General features: G+C 35.2%; 1 protein-coding gene across 1 annotated transcript; it reads left to right on the top strand.

Moving 5' to 3' along the window:
- The first annotated feature begins 4,608 nt into the window (after window positions 1–4,608).
- LOC123559144 (uncharacterized protein PF3D7_1120000-like) lies at window positions 4,609–7,168 on the top strand. The gene is made up of 2 exons (XM_045350964.2): window positions 4,609–4,764; window positions 5,341–7,168. The coding sequence occupies exon 2, from the start codon at window positions 5,364–5,366 to the stop codon at window positions 6,021–6,023; it is 660 nt and encodes a 219-aa protein (XP_045206899.2). The 5' UTR covers window positions 4,609–4,764; window positions 5,341–5,363; the 3' UTR covers window positions 6,024–7,168.
- Window positions 7,169–20,358: the final 13,190 nt, after the last annotated feature.

The raw sequence follows: 20,358 nt of genomic DNA, 5'->3' as shown, positions 1-20,358 counted from the left end.
GGGCGGGATAAAATGGTGTTTGTTGTGTTTCATTCATTGTACATGTATCTTAGCCGATCCTTCTTCATCAGTAACTTGAAAGTATCAAGTAGAGCCAACATTCCTGATTATAAACATTAAATTTTATCAGAATAATGGTCGTTATAACATCTGAGCTAAGTTTGAAACTCAGTCATTTCGGATGAACAACTACGTAAGGCTAAATTTAAGCACAACCTTAATTGTGTATGCAATACATTTAATTCCATGTACCGAAACTTAGAGGCAAATTCAGCATATGGGTCATGACTAAATACAACAATAAAAATCCTGCTCACACTACAAAAGCAATGTTTTTTCTCCAACATTCATGAAACCCCATCAGACTGTCTGCTTGCCTAGTGTCTACAACAAAGACACCAGTATCGTTATATCATCTCCTGTTCTATCAGTACTACGTACACTGCTTTGTTCGGCGCAGAGTTTCATTTTGCTGCATCTTGCAGCAACTTTCGTACTTATCAACTTTCCGGTTAGATCAAAATGGTATTGCTCCTGCTAATGTGTTCAAAAGTGTTGTTTACGGTGTTCCGTTTGGACAATCGTGACTTTTTGTTTAATACTTAACCACGATGCACGATGGTACGATGACGAAAACGCGATGGCGCGATGGCACGATGATGAAACAACGATGGTACGATGGTGAAAACGCGATGGCACGATGATGAAATCGCGATGGTGCGATGGTATGATGGTGAAATGTTGATGTAATATCGCGTTTTCATCATCGTACCATCGCATTTTCACCATCGCACCATCAAGCCATCGCGTTTTCATCATCGTACCATCGCGTTTTCACCATCGTACAATCGCGTTTTCACCATCGTGCCATCGCGTTATCATCATCGTACCATCGTGGTTTCACCATCGTACCATCGCGTTTTCACCATCGTACCATCATGTTTTCACCATCGTGCCATCGCGTTATCATCATCGTACCATCGTGGTTTCACCATCGTACCATCGCGTTTTCACCATCGTACCATCGCCTTCCGGTTAGAAATGCGTAGTCCCGAACACTTGTATTTTTGTCAACAATAGATGAATATATCTCAATATATTTTGTGAGAAGAAATTTACCATTTAGATTCTGCTGTTTTGCAAAATGTTTTACAAAATGTTCAGTGCTCAGTTCATTAAAACTGTAAAATTTTCAAGGCCACGTCCTTTGTATTTTATGTATGCATGGAAGTAAATAAAAAGCTTGGTGTAACAGTCACATGGTATTATTGAAACTCAGCTTATTCTTGTTAGGATGTAGAAGGTACATAGTACAATGTGAAAATGAGATTGTATCAAGCCTGACACATATGCTGTACGACTGCGCATGACCACCGGAAGGCGATGGTACGATGGTGAAAATGCGATGGTACGATGGTGATGACGCGATGGTACGATGGTGAAAATGCAATGGTACGATGATGAAAACGCGATGACACGATGGTGAAAACGCGATGGTACGATGATGAAAACGCAATGGTACGATGATACGATGGTGAAAACGCGATGGTACGATGATGAAAACGCAATATTACATCGACATTTCACCATCGTACCATCGCGATTTCATCATCGTACCTTCGCGTTTTCACCATCGTACCATCGTTGTTTCACCATCGTGTCATCGTGCCATCGCGTTTTCGTCATCGTACCATCATGCATCGCGGTTTAGTATTAAATAAAAAGTCACGATTGTCCAAACGGAACACCGTAGTTGTTATATCTCGTCTTCGTGATCAGTTTATTCAAAACTGGTTCAGTACAGTAGATCGTATTAGTAAATGCCTGAATTATCGCGTGTATAAAAAAGAATTTGTACTTGAAAATTATTTTAATGTTTTATCTCCTGATCTTGCTAATGTTTTATGTAAATTTAGATGTGTCAATCATAAATTCGTTGCTTATTGAAAATGGCAGATTTTTTAACACTGAAAAGACTCTAAGAGCACTCGTTGCTCTGTTAATGTTTTAGGAGATGAAATATTTTTCTAATGCATGAAAGAAATATGTTGATCAGTATTATTATACAAATCTTAATACTATTAAATATTGTCAGTTAAATGAACAGTGGTGATAAATCGGCCTTGTTGAAATTAGCAATAATCTGTAAAAACATAATGTCCACATTTAAATAATTACAGTAAAATATATTTATTATGTCTCATTCTCCATTAAATAGAATCATCTTATTGTCGATCATCAATATTTTGTATTATTATGTTATGTTATTTATGTTGCATTTCTTTGTTACGTCAAATGCTCTAAATGAGCCTCGAAAAACAACTAAACTAAACTAAACTAAACATATATCTAGTGTCTTCCCTTATAAATATCGATTTTTCTGTCATATCGGTCTAGTCTAGTCGGCAGTTCTTTCTCTTGTTTCATGTCGGACAGACATCGCAACGTTGTCGGACCTATATCTGCCGATATTCGACCTGTTACGGATGTCTTTCCGATATGGGTATGCTTGGTAAACATATGCTGTACAAATATGTATAACGCTTATCGCATTTGAGTGCTGGTTTACGTGTCTGAGAGCTTTTCAATCCGACAGCGACACTTTGAAAACACTCTTAGGGGATGTTTCACATATAGCGGCTGAATCATTAATTTGAAAAATGAAACAAAGTACCTTAAATTGCTTAGTTACAACAAGTTATAAAGAAACTTCGTAACGACATAAACCCTTGTGTAAAAACAATATTTATGGTACCATCAACGTTTGCCGTCAACTTGTGCACAATTGAACCTTTGATCATTGTATACATACTTTTCGTATCTGACTTAATTATTGCCATAAACGCAAGTCTTGCTGGCCTTGGAACATTCAAAAAGACTTTATATGAACACTTTTTCAAGTTTGAAATAAGGCATTTAGCCATTTACGTTCGAAGAATAAGGTTACGAAAAAAGTTTGAAAACAAAAATGGTCAGTATTTATAAGTACACAAGACTATCCTCTATCCCGAAGGTCAAAATTTCAAGACAAGGCCAGAGACTTTTATGAATGGGAAGGCCTACTTTTTCCGTTAATTATTTTTACAGTTGGACAAAGAGAAATAAACTTTTGTAAAAGGTCGATGTTTAGACCGCGTTTAACTGAGGTCAAAGACTTCTTGCACTTTTCTAGTGACAATTACCATTCCCATTCTTAAAAATTTATAGTCGTCACAATATATTTTAAACAAGGAATTTTACACAAAAAAAAGAAGATATTTATCAAGCTTTCTTTTAATCGTCTTCTTAGTTCTTCGTTCTGATATGACACGAAGTATGTACCGCTTTGCTGTAATACTCTCATTCTCTAGCATTGCAGGAGTATCAAAATAATAATATACATATATAAACTGAACTACTATAGCTAACTGAATTAAGAATCATATGGGCCAATCATTTGAAAGTAAACATTTTATTGTATTTGATGCAATGGCATTCACTTTTGAACGTGTTATATATACATGAGTGTTGTGTACATATAATAATAATAATAATAATAATATTAATAATAATAATAATAATTATAACAACAACAAGAGCAATAAACGAACAAGAAAATAAAAAAAAATCTAAGTCGACTAGGCCACGAGTTCTAACATCAGCAAACAGTTCGCTCCGAAATGACATGCCAGTTGTTCGAAGTCAACATGTCTGAATCTTAGATACGTTTAGGCGTTGGAACATGGTGTTGAGGTTAAATTGCAGTCACTACCAGGACAATAATTATCAACGAAACGTTCTGAACAGTCAGTTCACAGATTCAAGATTGAAGATTAATTTCTTAACGCAATATCCATCGCCATAGTACAGTTAGTACAGGCATGAGAAAAGCAAAAGTTGTAAGTATAAGTCGAATGTACATATACAACAGTGTTACATTGTAACCAGTTGATGCATTTAATACCATATAATTACAATATCACATAAAACCTGTGTAACCTACTACAAGAATGTATGCTGGACACAATTGGACACAACTGATTTTGTCTTTGCGACCAGTGTTTTATCAACACACTGTTCGTCTTTCCGTCAGTATCATTTTGGTAAGCACCCATTTTAACAGTTAATGGTACTGCCCAAAGATAAACAAGTTCTTCATAGAAATTAAGCAGGGTAAGGTTTAAAGAATTATGCTGTGTTGATCTATAATTTGCATGTGAATGTCGTGCATACATCAGTAGAATATACAGCGTAGTCTGTTTATATGTAAAATATGTAACAGCATTTAACGTAATGTTTATCGCAGACAAAAGAAAATTAATATTATATTTTAATTCAGCACTGATTTTTATCACATATATTGTGCTGCACGTCACGCGTGCCTCGTGTTACATTTGATTTATTTTTTTTGGTAACGCACCAATCATAATACATCTATAAGTCGCACAATTCGCACTTCCTGATCGATGAAACAATCTTTATCAATAGTTCTCTGTAATCAGGGCTATATCCTGGCCAATGAAGCAATTTGATCAATATTTCTCTGTACCCCTATTTTGGTATTTCTATTCACTAAGGTAAGTAATATAAATTGCTCTATTCAATTTGTGACAATGACAATCCTGTCAATTTAATTCGTGTCAAGCTGTTTAGATAATGTAATCATCTATAAGAAAGCATTTCTATCTGTTTAGATTTCTAGAATAACAAAAAAATATTATCAATGTTAAATTATCGCATTTTCATAGGATCGCTGTCTAGGAGATAAACAGGATTGTTCCCACAGTACGCATCAAAGTAGACAAAATACAACTTTTATTTATTTATTTAAATATCAAAGTAGACAAAATACAACTTTTATTTATTTATTTATTTATTTATTTTAAAACTAAGAACCTATGACATTTTTTTTTAATTTGAAACTAAAAAGATATTTAATGCGTCACATGAAACAGGATTATTTTTGCTTTAAGTTTAATGTTTATTGAATATCATAAATTAAATCCGTAAGAAATTTTTATGGAAGTGACAAAGTGCAACAAAAACAAAATGATAGCAGACTCAGTTTGACCGAGCCTGGTCATAAGTTTAAAACACTCAATGACACCCCTAGCAAAGGCAATGTGTCAAAATATGGAGAGAGCAAGTAAAACGATTCACATTTTTTATGCATTTTGCGAGGATGAAGGATTTTAAAGCCTATACCAGTATCAAAACTTATGCAATGTATTTTCTTTTCTAACACACTGTATTGAAAACATACTTCAGGTTTTATTCAGAATTTCTACCGGCGAATGATAAATTATCAATGTATGTTATTTCAAAATTTGAATTTCATTCATACTACATCTATATTTGTAGGAAACGTAAAATAATTACTCGTTATGGCATCTGCTGAGAGTGAGACTGAAGAAAAAGTTACAAGTGTATCTGCAGAAGGAAACGATGATGAAACTGACGATAATTTATCTGATGTTGATTATCTTCATAATGAACTTGCAAACGTTAACAGAAAACTCGAAGTCATGCATCTGGCATTGGAAAAAGCTCGACAAGATCATAAGCATACTATAGAGTCCAAAGACAAAGATATCCATAATCTACAAGAGCAAATTAACGATATGCAGGGAAACGTCGACCGATTAAAGTTTGAAAAGGAAAGACTGTTGTCGAAAGGAAACCTTCGTGAGATTGACATGGCTGGTTTGAAGAGGGAAATAGACAATTTAAAGTTACAACTACACGAGACTGAAGCAAAAGCCAAAAAGCGCGAAGACGTTAATGCGGTTCTTATGGCACAAGAACAAACGATAAAGGAAGAACTGAAAGAAGAACTCAAAGAAGAGATGGATAGAAACACACAAGCATTGCATGATGATATGTTAGCTATATTGAGAGAAGTACAAGCGGAGAAAAAAGATGTTGCTGCAATTCTTCAAGAGGTTCAGACAGAAAAGAAAAACGTGGCTGAGGTAAAAAGAGGAATGCACAAACTAACAAACAAAGGGAAATATCATAAGCATTGCATGGAAAATAAATACTAACATTTTTACATTTACTGGATGCATTGCTTTGGGTGTTAATTTCATATTTTGATATGATACCTTCATTTTTAGTGTGGAAACCATTGCCATAATATGTCATTCATGTTAGTTTGTATCATTGGTGTTTTTATTTTCTTTGTCACTGCAATGAACACTACCTAGTTTATATTAAGTAACCACATTTCCGTCATAAAATCATGTGTTGTTAAAGCCTCTTGTCCAACTTGTTTATTGTTGGTAACTTTATATGTTTGAACATGTAGTTTTTTTACTACGTCATCTATATAACAGGGCCTTAAAATGGCTGCATGGTTAAGGTCGCCGGCCTCAAATCTCCTCAGATATTTGAGAGACGATTTTCAGAGCATGTATCATTTGAAAGTATGATTCAGTATCTGCTATCTGCTTAGCATATGTCACTTCTAGAACAAGTGAAAGCATATTTGTGCTGTCTTTAGTTGCATTTATTGCAATTCAGCTTATCATATACAGCACAAAACAAGAACAAAGATAAAAAAAACTAAAATGAAGCCGCCATTAAACGGACTTAACCATACAGCGGTTTATGTATGATTGTGAATATCTTTTAATCTAATCAAACACTCTCTAAGTAATTTAAAGACGGAGTTAACGTCATTTTCATAAGTCTTCAGGAGACATTCATTTTCAAACTTTTTCTCAGCATACATAACCTTGTTACTGTATCTAATTACCTCATTTATACCTAAAGTTTTATAATGGGATCTTCCAGCTTTCAATTTGGACAAGTATATTACTTTAAATAGGGGTGTTTTGCAGGATTCTGTTGCAAAAAGCTATGAATTTAAATCCGGAGCAGACGAATTTGTTCTTGTCGTCTAGTTTGGAGTGTAGATGCTTGAAAATGAATATATATTTAATGAACTCTAGGCACGAATGGGTTTTAATTAAGTTAAAAGAGATAACAAAAACGAAACTGCATAACGTAAACATTCCAAATCCATCAATCCTAAATGCATTATAACACCTGTGTTGCTATGTTCAGGAGTTTTTATTGTAAAGGAAGAGTTTATCTGTTGTTCAGCAAGAAATTCCTTTTTTGATAAATAAAACGAAACTTCATTTCAATTGATCTGACAAAGATTACGATATGAGCCGCGCCATGAGAAAACCAACATAGTGGCTTTGCGACCAGCATGGATCCAGATCAGCCTGCGCATTCGCGCAGTCTGGTCAGGATCCATGCTGTTCGCTTTTAAAGCCTATTGCAATTAGAGAAACTGTTAGCGAACAGCATGGATCCTGACCAGGCTGCGCGGATGCGCAGGCTGGTCTGGATCCATGCTGGTCGCAAAGCCACTATGTTGGGTTTCTCATGGCGCGGCTCATATGTCAATTTATGCAAAAGAAACGCATTAATCAACGTTACAATATAAACTTGAAGAATGTAGGGATTATATTAATTCGACAGTGTCGTTTTCACTGTCTTTACATTTACTTGTGATCTTTTCATTAAAAGGAAGCATGAACAAATAAATAAATATGTATATTTGACATTGTGTGAATCTTGTAAAAAGACTACATTATCAAGTTGCGTAATTATAAGTGGTCTCCATTGTCGAAGGAAGCGGTGGTGCAACTTGAGATCCTCTGAGTTCATCCCATGAGGCCCCGGCAACAAACCTTGTTTCTCCTGCTCAATCTGGGTTCGTTCCCAATAATACTTTGTAAACTTATCTTTATATTACCGTGTCACCTTCCCTATATTAAACATGTACTCTCACCAATGTTGGTTCGAGACTTACTTAGGATTTAGAATTCTTCATGTGAGGAAGCTATCCAGCGGGCTTATGGAAGGGGTGGTTCTACCCAGTTGCCGCCGTGATGACAAAAGGCCCGGAGGAGCACCGGGGGTCTTCCCCCACCATGAAAAAGCTGGAAAGTTGCCATATGAACTAAAATTTGTTCGCTGTGACTTAAACCTAACAAGACTGACAAAAAAAAAAAAAATAAAAAAGATAAAAAAAAAATAAATGTAAAGCTGAACTAAAGGTGGGGTCCATTGGACACGGGTGCCGCTACTTGCTGTCACTTTATCATCATATTTCCTAGTTCTAATCAAGAGTAAATAAACTTTCATATTAAATTGGTGCATGCAAAGACACTTCAAAACATCAAGAACACAGTAATTAATAAAACAAATGAAAGAGAAGAAAAAATATTCTTTGTGGTGGGGTGGGAAAAAAAGATGGTGGAGAGTGGTAGTGGTATGGAAGGCGTGTAAACTATATAATAAACATTTATGTACAACTCCTCAAGCTTCATCATATTCCTATGAAGTTGAAATACTTTTTGATATACGTGCGAAAACACTTTCATACCCTTTATACATAGTCTTGAAAAAGTAAAGGGGCCATGATTCTTGAGATATGTGCGACATAAACATTTAAGCTTTCTTTTAACTAAGTCAAGGGACATTACTCTGGTCTGGCTAAACAACAAAACAACGGTTGTACATCTTACCATGCTAAATAACATTCCTATGATGTTTCTAGCTACGTTTCAAGATATGTGCAACACAAAATTCTATCTCCTTTATGTAAGTTCTGACTAAATCAGGGGTCATAACCCTCTTACTGAGTTTAATTCCACATAAAACCCAAAGTTTACAACTTCACATACTGAATAACAATCCTGTAATGTGCAAGAAGACTCTAGGTCAAATACCTTTTGAAGTATACACGACATAAATTCGAACGGACAAGGGTAAATCTTAGTGACTGCCCACTAAAACAAGGGGCACAAAAACATTTGTTGAAGGTACTTAGAAGTTATTCGAATTAAATATGGCGTAAAGCTACTCGCCAAAAGTTTGGGTGAAATTTTTCAGCATGTTCATTTTCATCAAGTTTGACACAAAATGGATATATCACACTGAAAAAAATGAAATGAGTGAATATAAGTGTGAATATTGGTGAAAAGAAAGAAATGTTTTCCCTCTTTATCTCAAAAGCGTCACTTTGTATCTGTTTACTCCCTTCTGCACAATATTTTTTGCTTGTTTATTAGGATCCCTTGAAAAAAATTATACCATTTCAGCAAGTTTGTATCACTGGTCACTTTTACAGTACTCACATTTGGGAGAGAAACGGAAACGAGGTGCAATGAATTTTTTGGCCCTTTGGTTTCTTAACCAGTGAGTATTGAAAAGTGTTCTTTTTCATCATTTTCAGAAATATAATTTTACAAACCTTTAGTCATACTATCTAATAAAATTTGGGAAACGATTATGACCCCAAACATGTATTTTTAAACATATTCCCAAACTGCCGATAAATCACAACAAAATAAACACTTTTCATTGTGCCCAGGGCCCCCCATGTACGTGGATAAGTGGTAAAAAACCAATCCCATCAACTCTCTTAAACAATTTCAAGTCTCTTTTGAGAGTTTAATAACTTATCAACGCGTTTACAAGTTCATTTTGCTTTAATCATTTTCAAGAGTATGACGCTAAGAATGATATTCCTATTTTGTTCTTCTCTCTGTTTGTGCATAACAAAAAAAATAAATAAAATAACGATTCGCTTACGCCGCGCTGTTGCTTGTGTAGGAGAAGCTCTAAAATTGACTAGTTACGGATTCCATAATTCTATGAAATTATTAGCTAGAAATTATGCCACTATTTTTAGTAAGAAAAAAACCCCATCAATGAAGAACAACAAGACCGCGTCATTTGAATACGGCTAAACAATAATAACGAGTATGTAATTTTTCTAAACCCATTTCAATATCTTATGCAGCATTTATTTACAGACAGGAATGCATGTGATTACAACGCATTCTCAAGCAGAGTAAATTTGAACAAAATATACAAAGGATATGTTTGCCGTTTTTACGAATGGAAATTATGGACGTTTCTTACAGATTGCTACAACAATAAAGGGTATCCCTATTTCCTTAAAAGTCTGTAGAAAGATCCTTTGGAAGCAATGAATGCCATCAAGCAGAGTAATAGCAGACTTGGTTTATTTGAGTCTGTTTACGTGAGGTAATTAACCCTAGCAACAACCCTAACGCCCCCCTTGCACCGGCTTAAGCGGAACTCTATTACGCATCTATTGAATGGATTCCATGATCTCAAAGGACCAGAAAAATAACACTGAATCCAAGTACGGGGAGACATTTTACAGTCGCCACACGGCACTTAAAGATTGCTGTTGAGATAGTTAATAAAATCTGTAGAAAGATCCTTTAAAAGCACAGAATGTCATCAAGCAGAGTAATAGCAGTCTCGGTTTGATTGAGTCTGTTCATGAGAGGTAATGAAATATGCAACACCTCTCATGCCCCCTTGCACCGACTTAAGCGGAACTCTATTACGCATCTATTGAATGGACTCAATGATCCCAAAGGACCAGAAAATATAACAACACTGAATCGTTTATAGCTCATAGTGGATCAAGTGAGAACCAAATCAAACTTCCCATCTTAAAAGAGTTTGGCTTCAGAGGTTTGTATACTTCTTAATTATGGAATGACAGAAAAAAGTATTGCTGATGACTACCTACCTGTGAAAGTTTTGCCCTGAATGCGTCAATAACGTTGACAATATTTGTTAGCTCGTCGTTTGTTCAGGTCAAGGAATTAAACCAATGATTCGTTTTTTGGCCTTAAATGTATTTTAATCGCAATTCATATTTTTCTTATCTTCAGTATTTTTTATGGCATACATTGGATTTGTAACCTGACCTAGTTTGGCACTTTTATCTAACTATCCAGACAGTTGTATATTACAACTGCTTCATAAAACATGCTGCACTTAAAGGTGATGTTTATCTAGGGCAAGGTTGGTCAAGCACCTCGGTATGACAAGACTTTTAGCAAATATAACCAGACACTGTATATTAAGATGGTCTCTGAACAATGCAGATCGTACAAGATTATTTTGAACATGTTTTATGTTATAAGCTGACGTTATTTTTATCGATGGAGATGTCTGCAAAAGAACTATAAGTAAGGGTCAGTAAATGAACTTTATTTTCGAAGAAAATATATTCTTTGTCAAAAGCAGTCATTTGACACCAATTCCTTTGGAAAGTGTGATGCTTGACGGATAGGATATGGGACTACTGCATGAGAAAGTTGATGATGCCTGATTTTCCAAAACAGACAGTTGATGTTCAGATAGTTGATGGTTTACTTACGTTTACTTGACAACTGGATATGCAACACTTCAGGTATTTAAACAGGGGCAATTATTAAAAAGACGAAGTTGCAATGTTTATGGATCAAGATCTACAAGTACAAGAAAAATGTTGTCACAATAAATACAGCTTTGTGATATAAAGGTGCTACATTCTTGAAAGAAATTGTCATTGCTATGTCTAGACGTCATTTCTTTCTAAATTGATGGCAGAAAATGACGTTGACGTCCAATAAATGTTGTTCAAATGATAATGAATCCAAGGGGGAAACTCACCAGAAATTACAAGAGAAGTTTGAAAACAGTGAAAATGAGAATGCTGATGGTGTAACTTTTACACGGGAAAACAGATTCAATGAATGTCGAAAAATTGGCGTAACCTCTAAACATGATAAATTGCCGTGTGATATAACCGGATCTTGTTTTGATAAAAATGGATATTTGGTCATAGCCGACAATGCGAATACATCGGTAAAGTTACTGAATGTGTCAGATTGCCTTTTGGTTTCTGTTGTTCTGCTAAAAGATGGACCGTGGGATCTAACGTATGTTGAAGATGAGGGTCAAATGGCTATCACAATCCCGAGTGCAGGGAAAATCCAGTTTCTGTCAACTTCCAAGTCAGGTGATCTTGGCCAAGAAAATGAAATAAGCGCTGGCGCGCAATGTCGAGGGATTGTTCATAGTCGCGGATGTCTTATCGTGTCTTATGGACACAATTCAAAAAGCGGCGGGAAGATCCGGATCATGCATACAAATGGAGTTCTGCTGCATACTTTCTCAAAAGACAGATTCGGAAACGACTTGTTCCAATATCCCTCTCATCTTACTTTGAGTAAAGATCAAAATACCATCTTTGTGACAGATTTTGTAAAGGGTTCAGTTACAAGTTTACATATTGACGGAACTGCGAACGCTGTTTTTAAAGATGATCAGATAAAAGATCCACGTGGACTTGTAGTCGGAGCAGACGACACTCTCTATGTATGCGATTTCTTCTTAAACTGTGTGTATGAACTGTCAAAAGATCTGAAGAAATATAGACTTCTTTTAGACAAACGTGATGGCTTGACTTCCCCTCGCAGTCTTGCTTTTAAACAAGATGACAACACACTTTTTGTGACTATGTTCTATAAACGATTTATTGCAGCATTTGATGTCTGCACTTAATATTACAATATTTTCCATTTTCAGATTACCGGGACATTTTACTGGAATATCAGAATTTCAAATACTTCCCCTTTGATATATAAAGAAACGTTTTGAAATTTCAGCTTATGTACAGTAAAAATGCCTGTACAATTTAACGTTGTTCTATCAAAACTAGATATTTGCTAAAGGAACTTTATTATTTAAGTCTTCAATGATTACAAATTTATTTTGATTTAAATAGTTATAGCTGTGAAAATTTTCAATATATCAATAATGCATTAGTACATTAATCGTCTAAAACTTTCTGTAATGCCTCGGTCACAAAACCGTACGATGTCCGTACGGTTTTGAAAAATCGTACGAGTCCACCAATTTTAGAATTCTTACGGTCTCTGTACAATCGTAGCTTCTGGTCACATTACATACGGGTCCCGTGCTGCAAACGTAGGATACTCGTAGGTGTTCGTAGGTACTGTGTTTTTATACCACCTTGAATCACCAAGGAAGTCGTACGGAGCCCGTAACGCCTTGCGAGCCCCGTGCGGACATCGCACATTCTCCTAAATATCGTACAAACATCGCACTTTGACCGTGTGAGTCCCCTGCGATAGTCCTGCGAGCATAGGCAAGCCTCGCAGTTTTCCAAATCCAAACGGACATCGTGCTATACCCGTTCGAGCTCTTCCGGTTCCCGTACGGGGCTCTTGCAAGCTGCCACCGACTTTGAAATCTCTACGAGCTCATAGAGAACTCGGGAGGTCGGTGAAACGTTTTTCCCGAGTTCCCGAGTCCTCTACGAGTTAAAAAAATCCGTGCGACGCTCGTACGAGCATACGATTACCGTACTTTGTGCTATTTGGGATACATCCACATGTTGTATGCGAATGAGATGGCTATATTCTGACGTCTGTAATTTTGGTAAATAAGATATCACATATAAGGAAATCAACCTTTTAGAAATATGTATTTGCCATGTGCAATGAGATTAATTTGATATGTTTGACACCTATTTAAATAGTTTCTTAAACGTGATGCGACCGGTTGAAAATAGTGCTCAGTGAATGTTGAAAAAAATCTATTAATAAGAAAAGAAATTAAATTTCTACATTTATGCAATGGCAAATGAATCAGTCAATAAATTTGTCCATTTTGTAAAAGCCAATCATATATTTTCATTATATTAAATAAAAATCATCAGTTTCACAAGAGAATAAAATCAGTTCTGACTGCGAAACCGAACTGCACTTTCGTCAATTCAAATGTTTGTATTTTAGGTGTCAGTAAATAAATGGTCGTTAATGTTCCTTGCGATCTGATATTTAGCCTTAGACTTGTAAAAATCCATTGCTTTAAAAATGAGCCGCCCTGGAAAAAAAACATAGTGGGTTTGCGACCAGCATGGATCCAGACCAGCCTGCACATCCGATAGTTTTGGTCAGGATCCATGCTGTTCGCTAACAGTTTCTCTAATTCCAATAGGTTTTTGAAAGCGAACAGCATGGATCCTGACCAGACTGCGCGGGTGCGCAGGCTGGACTCGATCCATGCTGGTCGCAAAGCCACCATGTTGGGATTCTCATGGCAGGCTCAAATGTATTTTAACTTCAGTAAATTTATAGTAAAGGTTTGCGTTATTTTTGTCCCGAATCAATCTGACCTTTGAGTTTCATTTATTTATATATTTTCATTTATATATTTTCTATGCTTTGAAATAGTTAATAATTTGATATTTCAGTTTCTATTCAATGTAATTTTGATCCAAGGTTTATAATTCCTTCTATCAAACTTTCAATATATTTTATTACTTATCATGCTTTCGAATGTTGAAGCAATTGAGTAACTATTGAAACTTATTTGAATAAGAATGGCTACTTGTGAACAGATATGTCTCTTAAGATCTCTAGTGTCACTTGCAGTTTAAACTTGTACTAACTTTATTGTAATTCACCCTGCTGCTGTATACCCAATGTAGCTATCACTTAACAAATTTTCTAAGGTCCTCTCGATGTATCCAAGCTTAGACAAATATGCTATAAATAACATACTTAAATTGTAACAAAATTGAGAGATACAATGGTATCATTTTATCCCCCCCACTGGTTTTCAATTCGGGGACTGTAGGATTGCACTTTCCCGTCCGTACGTCATTCCTTCATTTCGTCCGTCGGTCTGGCCGTCCGTAACTCCGCAGTTTCGCTTCCAATCCATAACTCATTCATCAAGGGATTTTTATATAACTTGGCACAAATGTATACCATGATGAGACGACTGTCATGCTCAAAACCCAGACCCTAGCTCAAAGGCCACACTTGCAGGTCAACAGGGCTTTTTTCCTTTCCGGTTTTTAACTCGACAATCCATGAATTTTAATATTATTGGCACAAGTGTACCCTATAATAAGAAAATGTGTCATGAACAACTTGCAGTCCCCTAGCTATGAGGCCATGGTCACACTTGGCGGTTAAATGTTAACATGGCATGAACAGGGTCTGTTTCGTGCCCGGTCCGGAACTTTGTCATCTATCAAGAGATTACAATATTGCTTGGCATAAATATTCCCCATAATCTTGCGCAAAACCCATAACCCTAGCTCAAAGGTCAAGGTTACACTTGGAGATCAAAAGTCAATAGGGTTTTTGCCCTGTCCGGTCCATAACTTAGTCATTCATCAAGGAATTTTAAAATAACTTGGCACAAATATTTCCCATGATGAGACAACTTGTCATACGCAAAACCCAGACGGCCTGAGTCACACTTGCAGGTCAAAGGTCAACAGGGCTTTTTTCCTGTCCGGTCTGTAACTCAACAATCCATGAAGGGATTTTAATTACATGACCATATATATTAGTGAAAAGTCATTATCCCCATGTCCTAACATCAAATGCTTGTATTTTTATATTTTTGTGACATTTTAAAAATGGATAGAGATTGTAAAATAGACTTAAATAATGTCTTTACAATATTTGATTTTGTTGAAATTTTGATATTTTATCATAAACATATTTTGTTAAATAAGTAAAAGAGCTAATAAATATACTTTAGAATTATGGCGTTAAAAGTTTCGATTAATATATAGAGTTGTATTCGTATTATCACTGTATTCTTTCGCAAATAACAAGCAGATATTTATTACAATTGTTAAATACTAATGCGGGAAAACCTTAATCAGTTAATCGTATGTTTTCACTTTTTTTATTTTCATTTTAAAACTCAACACTTAGCACTTGTTTTATTGTTGTGTCTATCCATGGCGTCATGTCCGATTACCCTTTATTTAATATCAAATTGGCATCATGTCCGATCTCCCTTCAGTCATTGTAGCCTTTGCATTATGATCGCGTCTAAAAATGTGGTCATTTCTGATATTCCTTTTTATAAGACAGAGCTTGCTTTAAGAGCTCGTCTCTCGATGTTGATGACAAGATATGATGTAACACTTGCTTTATGAGTCGTCATGTCCAATACCCCCTTATTTAATGGAGCACTCGCTTTATTTAATGAAGCACTCGCCTAATGGCTTCCCCTGTCTATGGCGACATGTCTAATTCCTTTATGTATAGTAGCACTTGATTTATGATCTCGTCTATAATTGGCGTCCTACTCAATCTCCCTTTATTTAACAAAACGTGAAACATTACAAAAAAATAAATTATTAGCATTGTTTCAGTGTGTGCTGAGACAGACGGCAGCCATATAAGGTCGATAACAGTAAAGAAGCATTTTATTTACCGTCGCTTTGTGAAAAGGCACTGCCCAAGTGTACACCTCAATTTGGAGAGGCCTGGTGTGTGTGTGTAATTTGAGATTAATGAAGCTCCTTTCAGCCACAGTGAAACCGAGCTACGTAAAGTGCCTAGATTTGAACCTAGGACCTTTATCTCCGTTGGAAAGCGCCTCGGCCAATGCGTCCACTAAGATACCAGGAAGAATTACCAAGCAGTACACTTGATGGGACTATGCTGAATGAGACGAACTCAAATAGAACTACAGGTTTAAAATGAAAGTATAATGCTTCTGAAACAATTCATATACTATTAGTTCGATGTACATATATATAATTTATTCAAGTCTTTTAAGCAACCATTCGTCCGTAATCATAAAGCTAAGAAGCTTAAAGAACATACTATCATAAGGTTCGAAACAACCACTGGCCATAGTTTTATAAGAACAAGTGGTTTCAGCTTTTTTTGAAGCGGTGAATTTTAAGCACTGTGATGCTGGAAATGAGTATGACGTTTTGAAACCACTTGAATGGTACTATACCTGGAAATTGAAATTCAAAAGGAAATACAATTTTTGTCGCATGGTGTTTGATTGTAATTACTCACGAAAAACATTTTTGGGGCGTTCTAAATCCTTTAAAATTTAACATAAATTGTAACACAGATTTTAGGACATTTTGGCCGCAGTATTCAAGAGTAAATGTTGTCATGTGACCTCAAATCCTGAGTTTTTATATTCTGCTAAAAAAAATGCGTGATAAGTTTTGCAAAAAATAGAACACTTTCTATCGGTTCACAAAAAACTACCACTGTTATGTCTTAAATTTGGACACACATCTTGATTCGAATTAAGTACACGTGAAATCAATACACCGCCTTCACATTGTCTAGCAGAAGTTCAAGTTTTCAATAAAATCTTATATAATTTATTAACGCGTCGTACAAGTAACTTTCGGTTTTTATCAAAGCCAAATCATTTTGCTATTTTATGTCGTCTGCAAGACATATTCTGTGATTCGTCATAACATTGTATGACTGCTAGTAATAAGAAGTGCACTTTAATAACAATTAGGCTTCACTTGTAAAAGCACATATTATGATATACTGTTTGATTTTATACGTTGACCTATACAAAAAAGTGCACCTGTATTTTTGGACGTTAACCTTTGTTTAAATACGGAGGTGTAACTAAAGGAACCGTTTGACCGAAAACATACACTATTATAGATCTAAGCCTAATAAAACTTAAAGATAAATGGGTGGCGTTAATTTTTTTTTTAAAACGGTGTGTAATAATGTTCTACATTTGCGTTATAGAACAAAGATTCCCTGAATTACATATAGAATGACTAGTTTTATCTTTCGTTAAAAGCACCGCCTTGAAACTTAAATGCATAAATAAGCCGTGTATTGCTTTGTAACCGTTTAATATTGCCGTTTGCTTTGCATGTTTTAAAACTTTTTTGAAAAAAAAAACAAACAAAAAATTGTTCAGAAAGCAAAGTCGTAAATTTGACAAAAGTGCAGCATTTTGTCCACTGATGTTATTCAGAAAAAATCTTAGTGTTTCGAAAATCCTTACATTTTTAGTTGCTGTTTTGAACTGAAATAGGTGAAAACAGAAGAGTTAGGAACAATTTTTTACAGAACCAAGGTCTTCTTAAGTAAATCGGCAGAAACATTTTTATGTTGCTCTTTGAGGTTCTTATCTGAGATAATCATGGAATTGTGATAAATTACACCCATCATTTCCCAGAGTTCTTCTTCCATACTTCTGGTTGATCAACTGGTGGAGAAATCAAACTTCTTTGTTACGAAATCGTCAATGTGAAACACCGCGAACATGACGCTAACATATCTCACAGAGTATCACGGGGTTTTTCGCCGCTACCCGCGAACATGCGGTTATGATTTGATACTAGTTCGGGGGGATATCCGCGGAAGACCAATGATCACCGATTATTGTATCTATTGTATCAAACGTTCCTGATATTTGCGCATGATCGCAATAAATGTGCATGGCAAACTATAATATTTCTGTAAGGGCTGTAATATTGAAAGTGTTTTGTTTCAAAACGTCAAATTAAATAACGGGGGAATCATAATGCTGTAAAATTGGTTCGAACATTTATATTTATCTTAGCTGAAATATTTCGGAGTTTTAGTGACAATAATCTGCCGTATACAACTTTGTTCGTTTAAAAAAAAGCCATGAAAGGGGTAAAAACACATGCAAAACACGGATGAGCTTATCAATGGTTCGGTATTTAAAACAAATTCATGATTTATTTTGGCCCCCAATATGTATTTTAACGGCAATATATTTTTCAGTTTTATGTCATGAATCAGATGTCGTTAACTGAAGTGAACCTGGCCCCGTTTGACATATTATCAGGCGACATGGTACATTTTAAACATTTTAAAATTTGCTACTGAAAAAGTGAACTATTAATCAAAGGTTTGTGTAAAAAAGCACCTTTCATGTGATGGATTTGATATATTTACGTTATGCAGTTTCATTTGTATGTTATCTATTCTGAAATGCAACAACTGAGTTATGTTTTTGGCAAATATATCATGAATTTATGACCCATTTCGTGAGTACGGTTACCTTTTGAGTTCTTCAGTCTGCACCATAAATTGCTAAACATTGTAGGCTATTTTGGTATATAAAATGTGACCTCATACCCTGATTTAGTACATATTGTTAAACTGTTTTTATGAAAATGGGCACAAAGTTCATGAAATGTGGAACACTTGCCATCAGTCGCAATTGCAGTTTATCACTGTTATGTACTACATTTGGATATAATATATTTTTATTCGGATTAAGAATTTAAGTGCAAGTGGGTTATGAATCAATACATCACATAAACATGTCCTAAAGAAATTCAAGACTTTAATAAAAACATAAAATTTATTATGTAACTATCGGTTTATATCAAAACTTAATAAAAAGTCGCCCCGACTTCATCTCAGTGTTGTTATATTTTCTGGTCCTTCGGGATCATTGATTTCAACTCATTTAGATTTGAAGATTGAATACTGCTTAAGCCGGTGCTAGGGGGCGTGGGCAGTGTTGCATTTTCCATTACTGCTCATGAACAGACCCAATCAAACCGAGTCTGCAATCTTCACTGTTTGCCTTGTTTTCGGTGCTCCCGAGGGATCTACTTTTCAGATTTTATTTAAGGATGTAGGAGCGAATTTTTTCTAACGTAAAGAATTTTTTCATACTCTGTGAGCTTAAAGAACATTGGTTTCCAAGACAAACAAGAGAAGAAAAAACATAGGTCACCGAACTAGTTTTAATTTTATAGGGCATTTTCTTCACCCACTGCTTAAGCATTTCTGAAATTTTGTAAAATAAGAAAAATGGTGGTGCTTTATGAAACATATAATATCCCGATAAATGCTATATGGATTTCATGTGTTACAGGTTAATATGAATACAAAGTGATGCCAGTATTATATAAGCATAAATGTCACTAACAATTCTCTTTCATTTTCACATATTGACATAATTACCCCACCCACTTTATTGTCAATGGAAAAAACGTATTTAGATCTACAAAAAAAATTCTGACGTTAAGATTTTCAAAATATTTTGCAGCTTTAATGACCCACAAAATTGAGCGTGGGATTATAAATTTGATATAAAGAGGTTTCGTGTCAATAAACAAAGCTTATTTGAAAAAAAATAGAACGAATTATTTATCTGAATAATTATTTTATTTAGCATTCTTTCTTGTTTTTGACTGACAAAAAATAGGTTTTTATACAAAAAATCAGGAGTTGCGCATTGTTGTGGAGTGTTGATCTATAATTTGCATGTGAATGCGTGCATACATCAGTGAATCTCAGCGTTAGTCTGTTATATGTTTTAAAAATTAACAGCTTTAACGTAATTTTTTATCGCAGACAAAGAAAATTAATATTTTAAAATTTTTAATTTCAGCACTGATTTTTATATCGCATATATTGTGCTGCACGTCACGCGTGCCTCGTGTTACATTTGATTTTTGTTTGGTAACGCACCAATCATAACACATCTATAAGTCGCACAATTCGCACTTCCTGATCGATGAAACAATCTTTATCAATAGTTCTCTGTAATCAGGACTATTTCCTGGTCGATGAAGCGGTTTGATCAATATTTCTCTGTACTGGCCCCTATTTCGGTATTTCTATTCACCAGGTAAGTTATACAAATCGCTCTATTCAATTTGTGACAATGACAATCCCGTCAATTTAATTTAGATAATGTAATCATCTA

This window comes from Mercenaria mercenaria, chromosome 5, assembly GCF_021730395.1.
Source record: "Mercenaria mercenaria strain notata chromosome 5, MADL_Memer_1, whole genome shotgun sequence".
Lineage (NCBI taxonomy): Eukaryota > Metazoa > Mollusca > Bivalvia > Venerida > Veneridae > Mercenaria > Mercenaria mercenaria.
Note: the sequence above shows the minus strand (reverse complement) of the source record. Positions and strands in the feature narration are given on the sequence as shown.

Bases quoted from the DNA above. Each gene is read 5' to 3' on its own strand.
- LOC123559144 (XM_045350964.2), top strand. From the start codon at position 5,364: ATGGCATCTGCTGAGAGTGAGACTGAAGAAAAAGTTACAAGTGTATCT.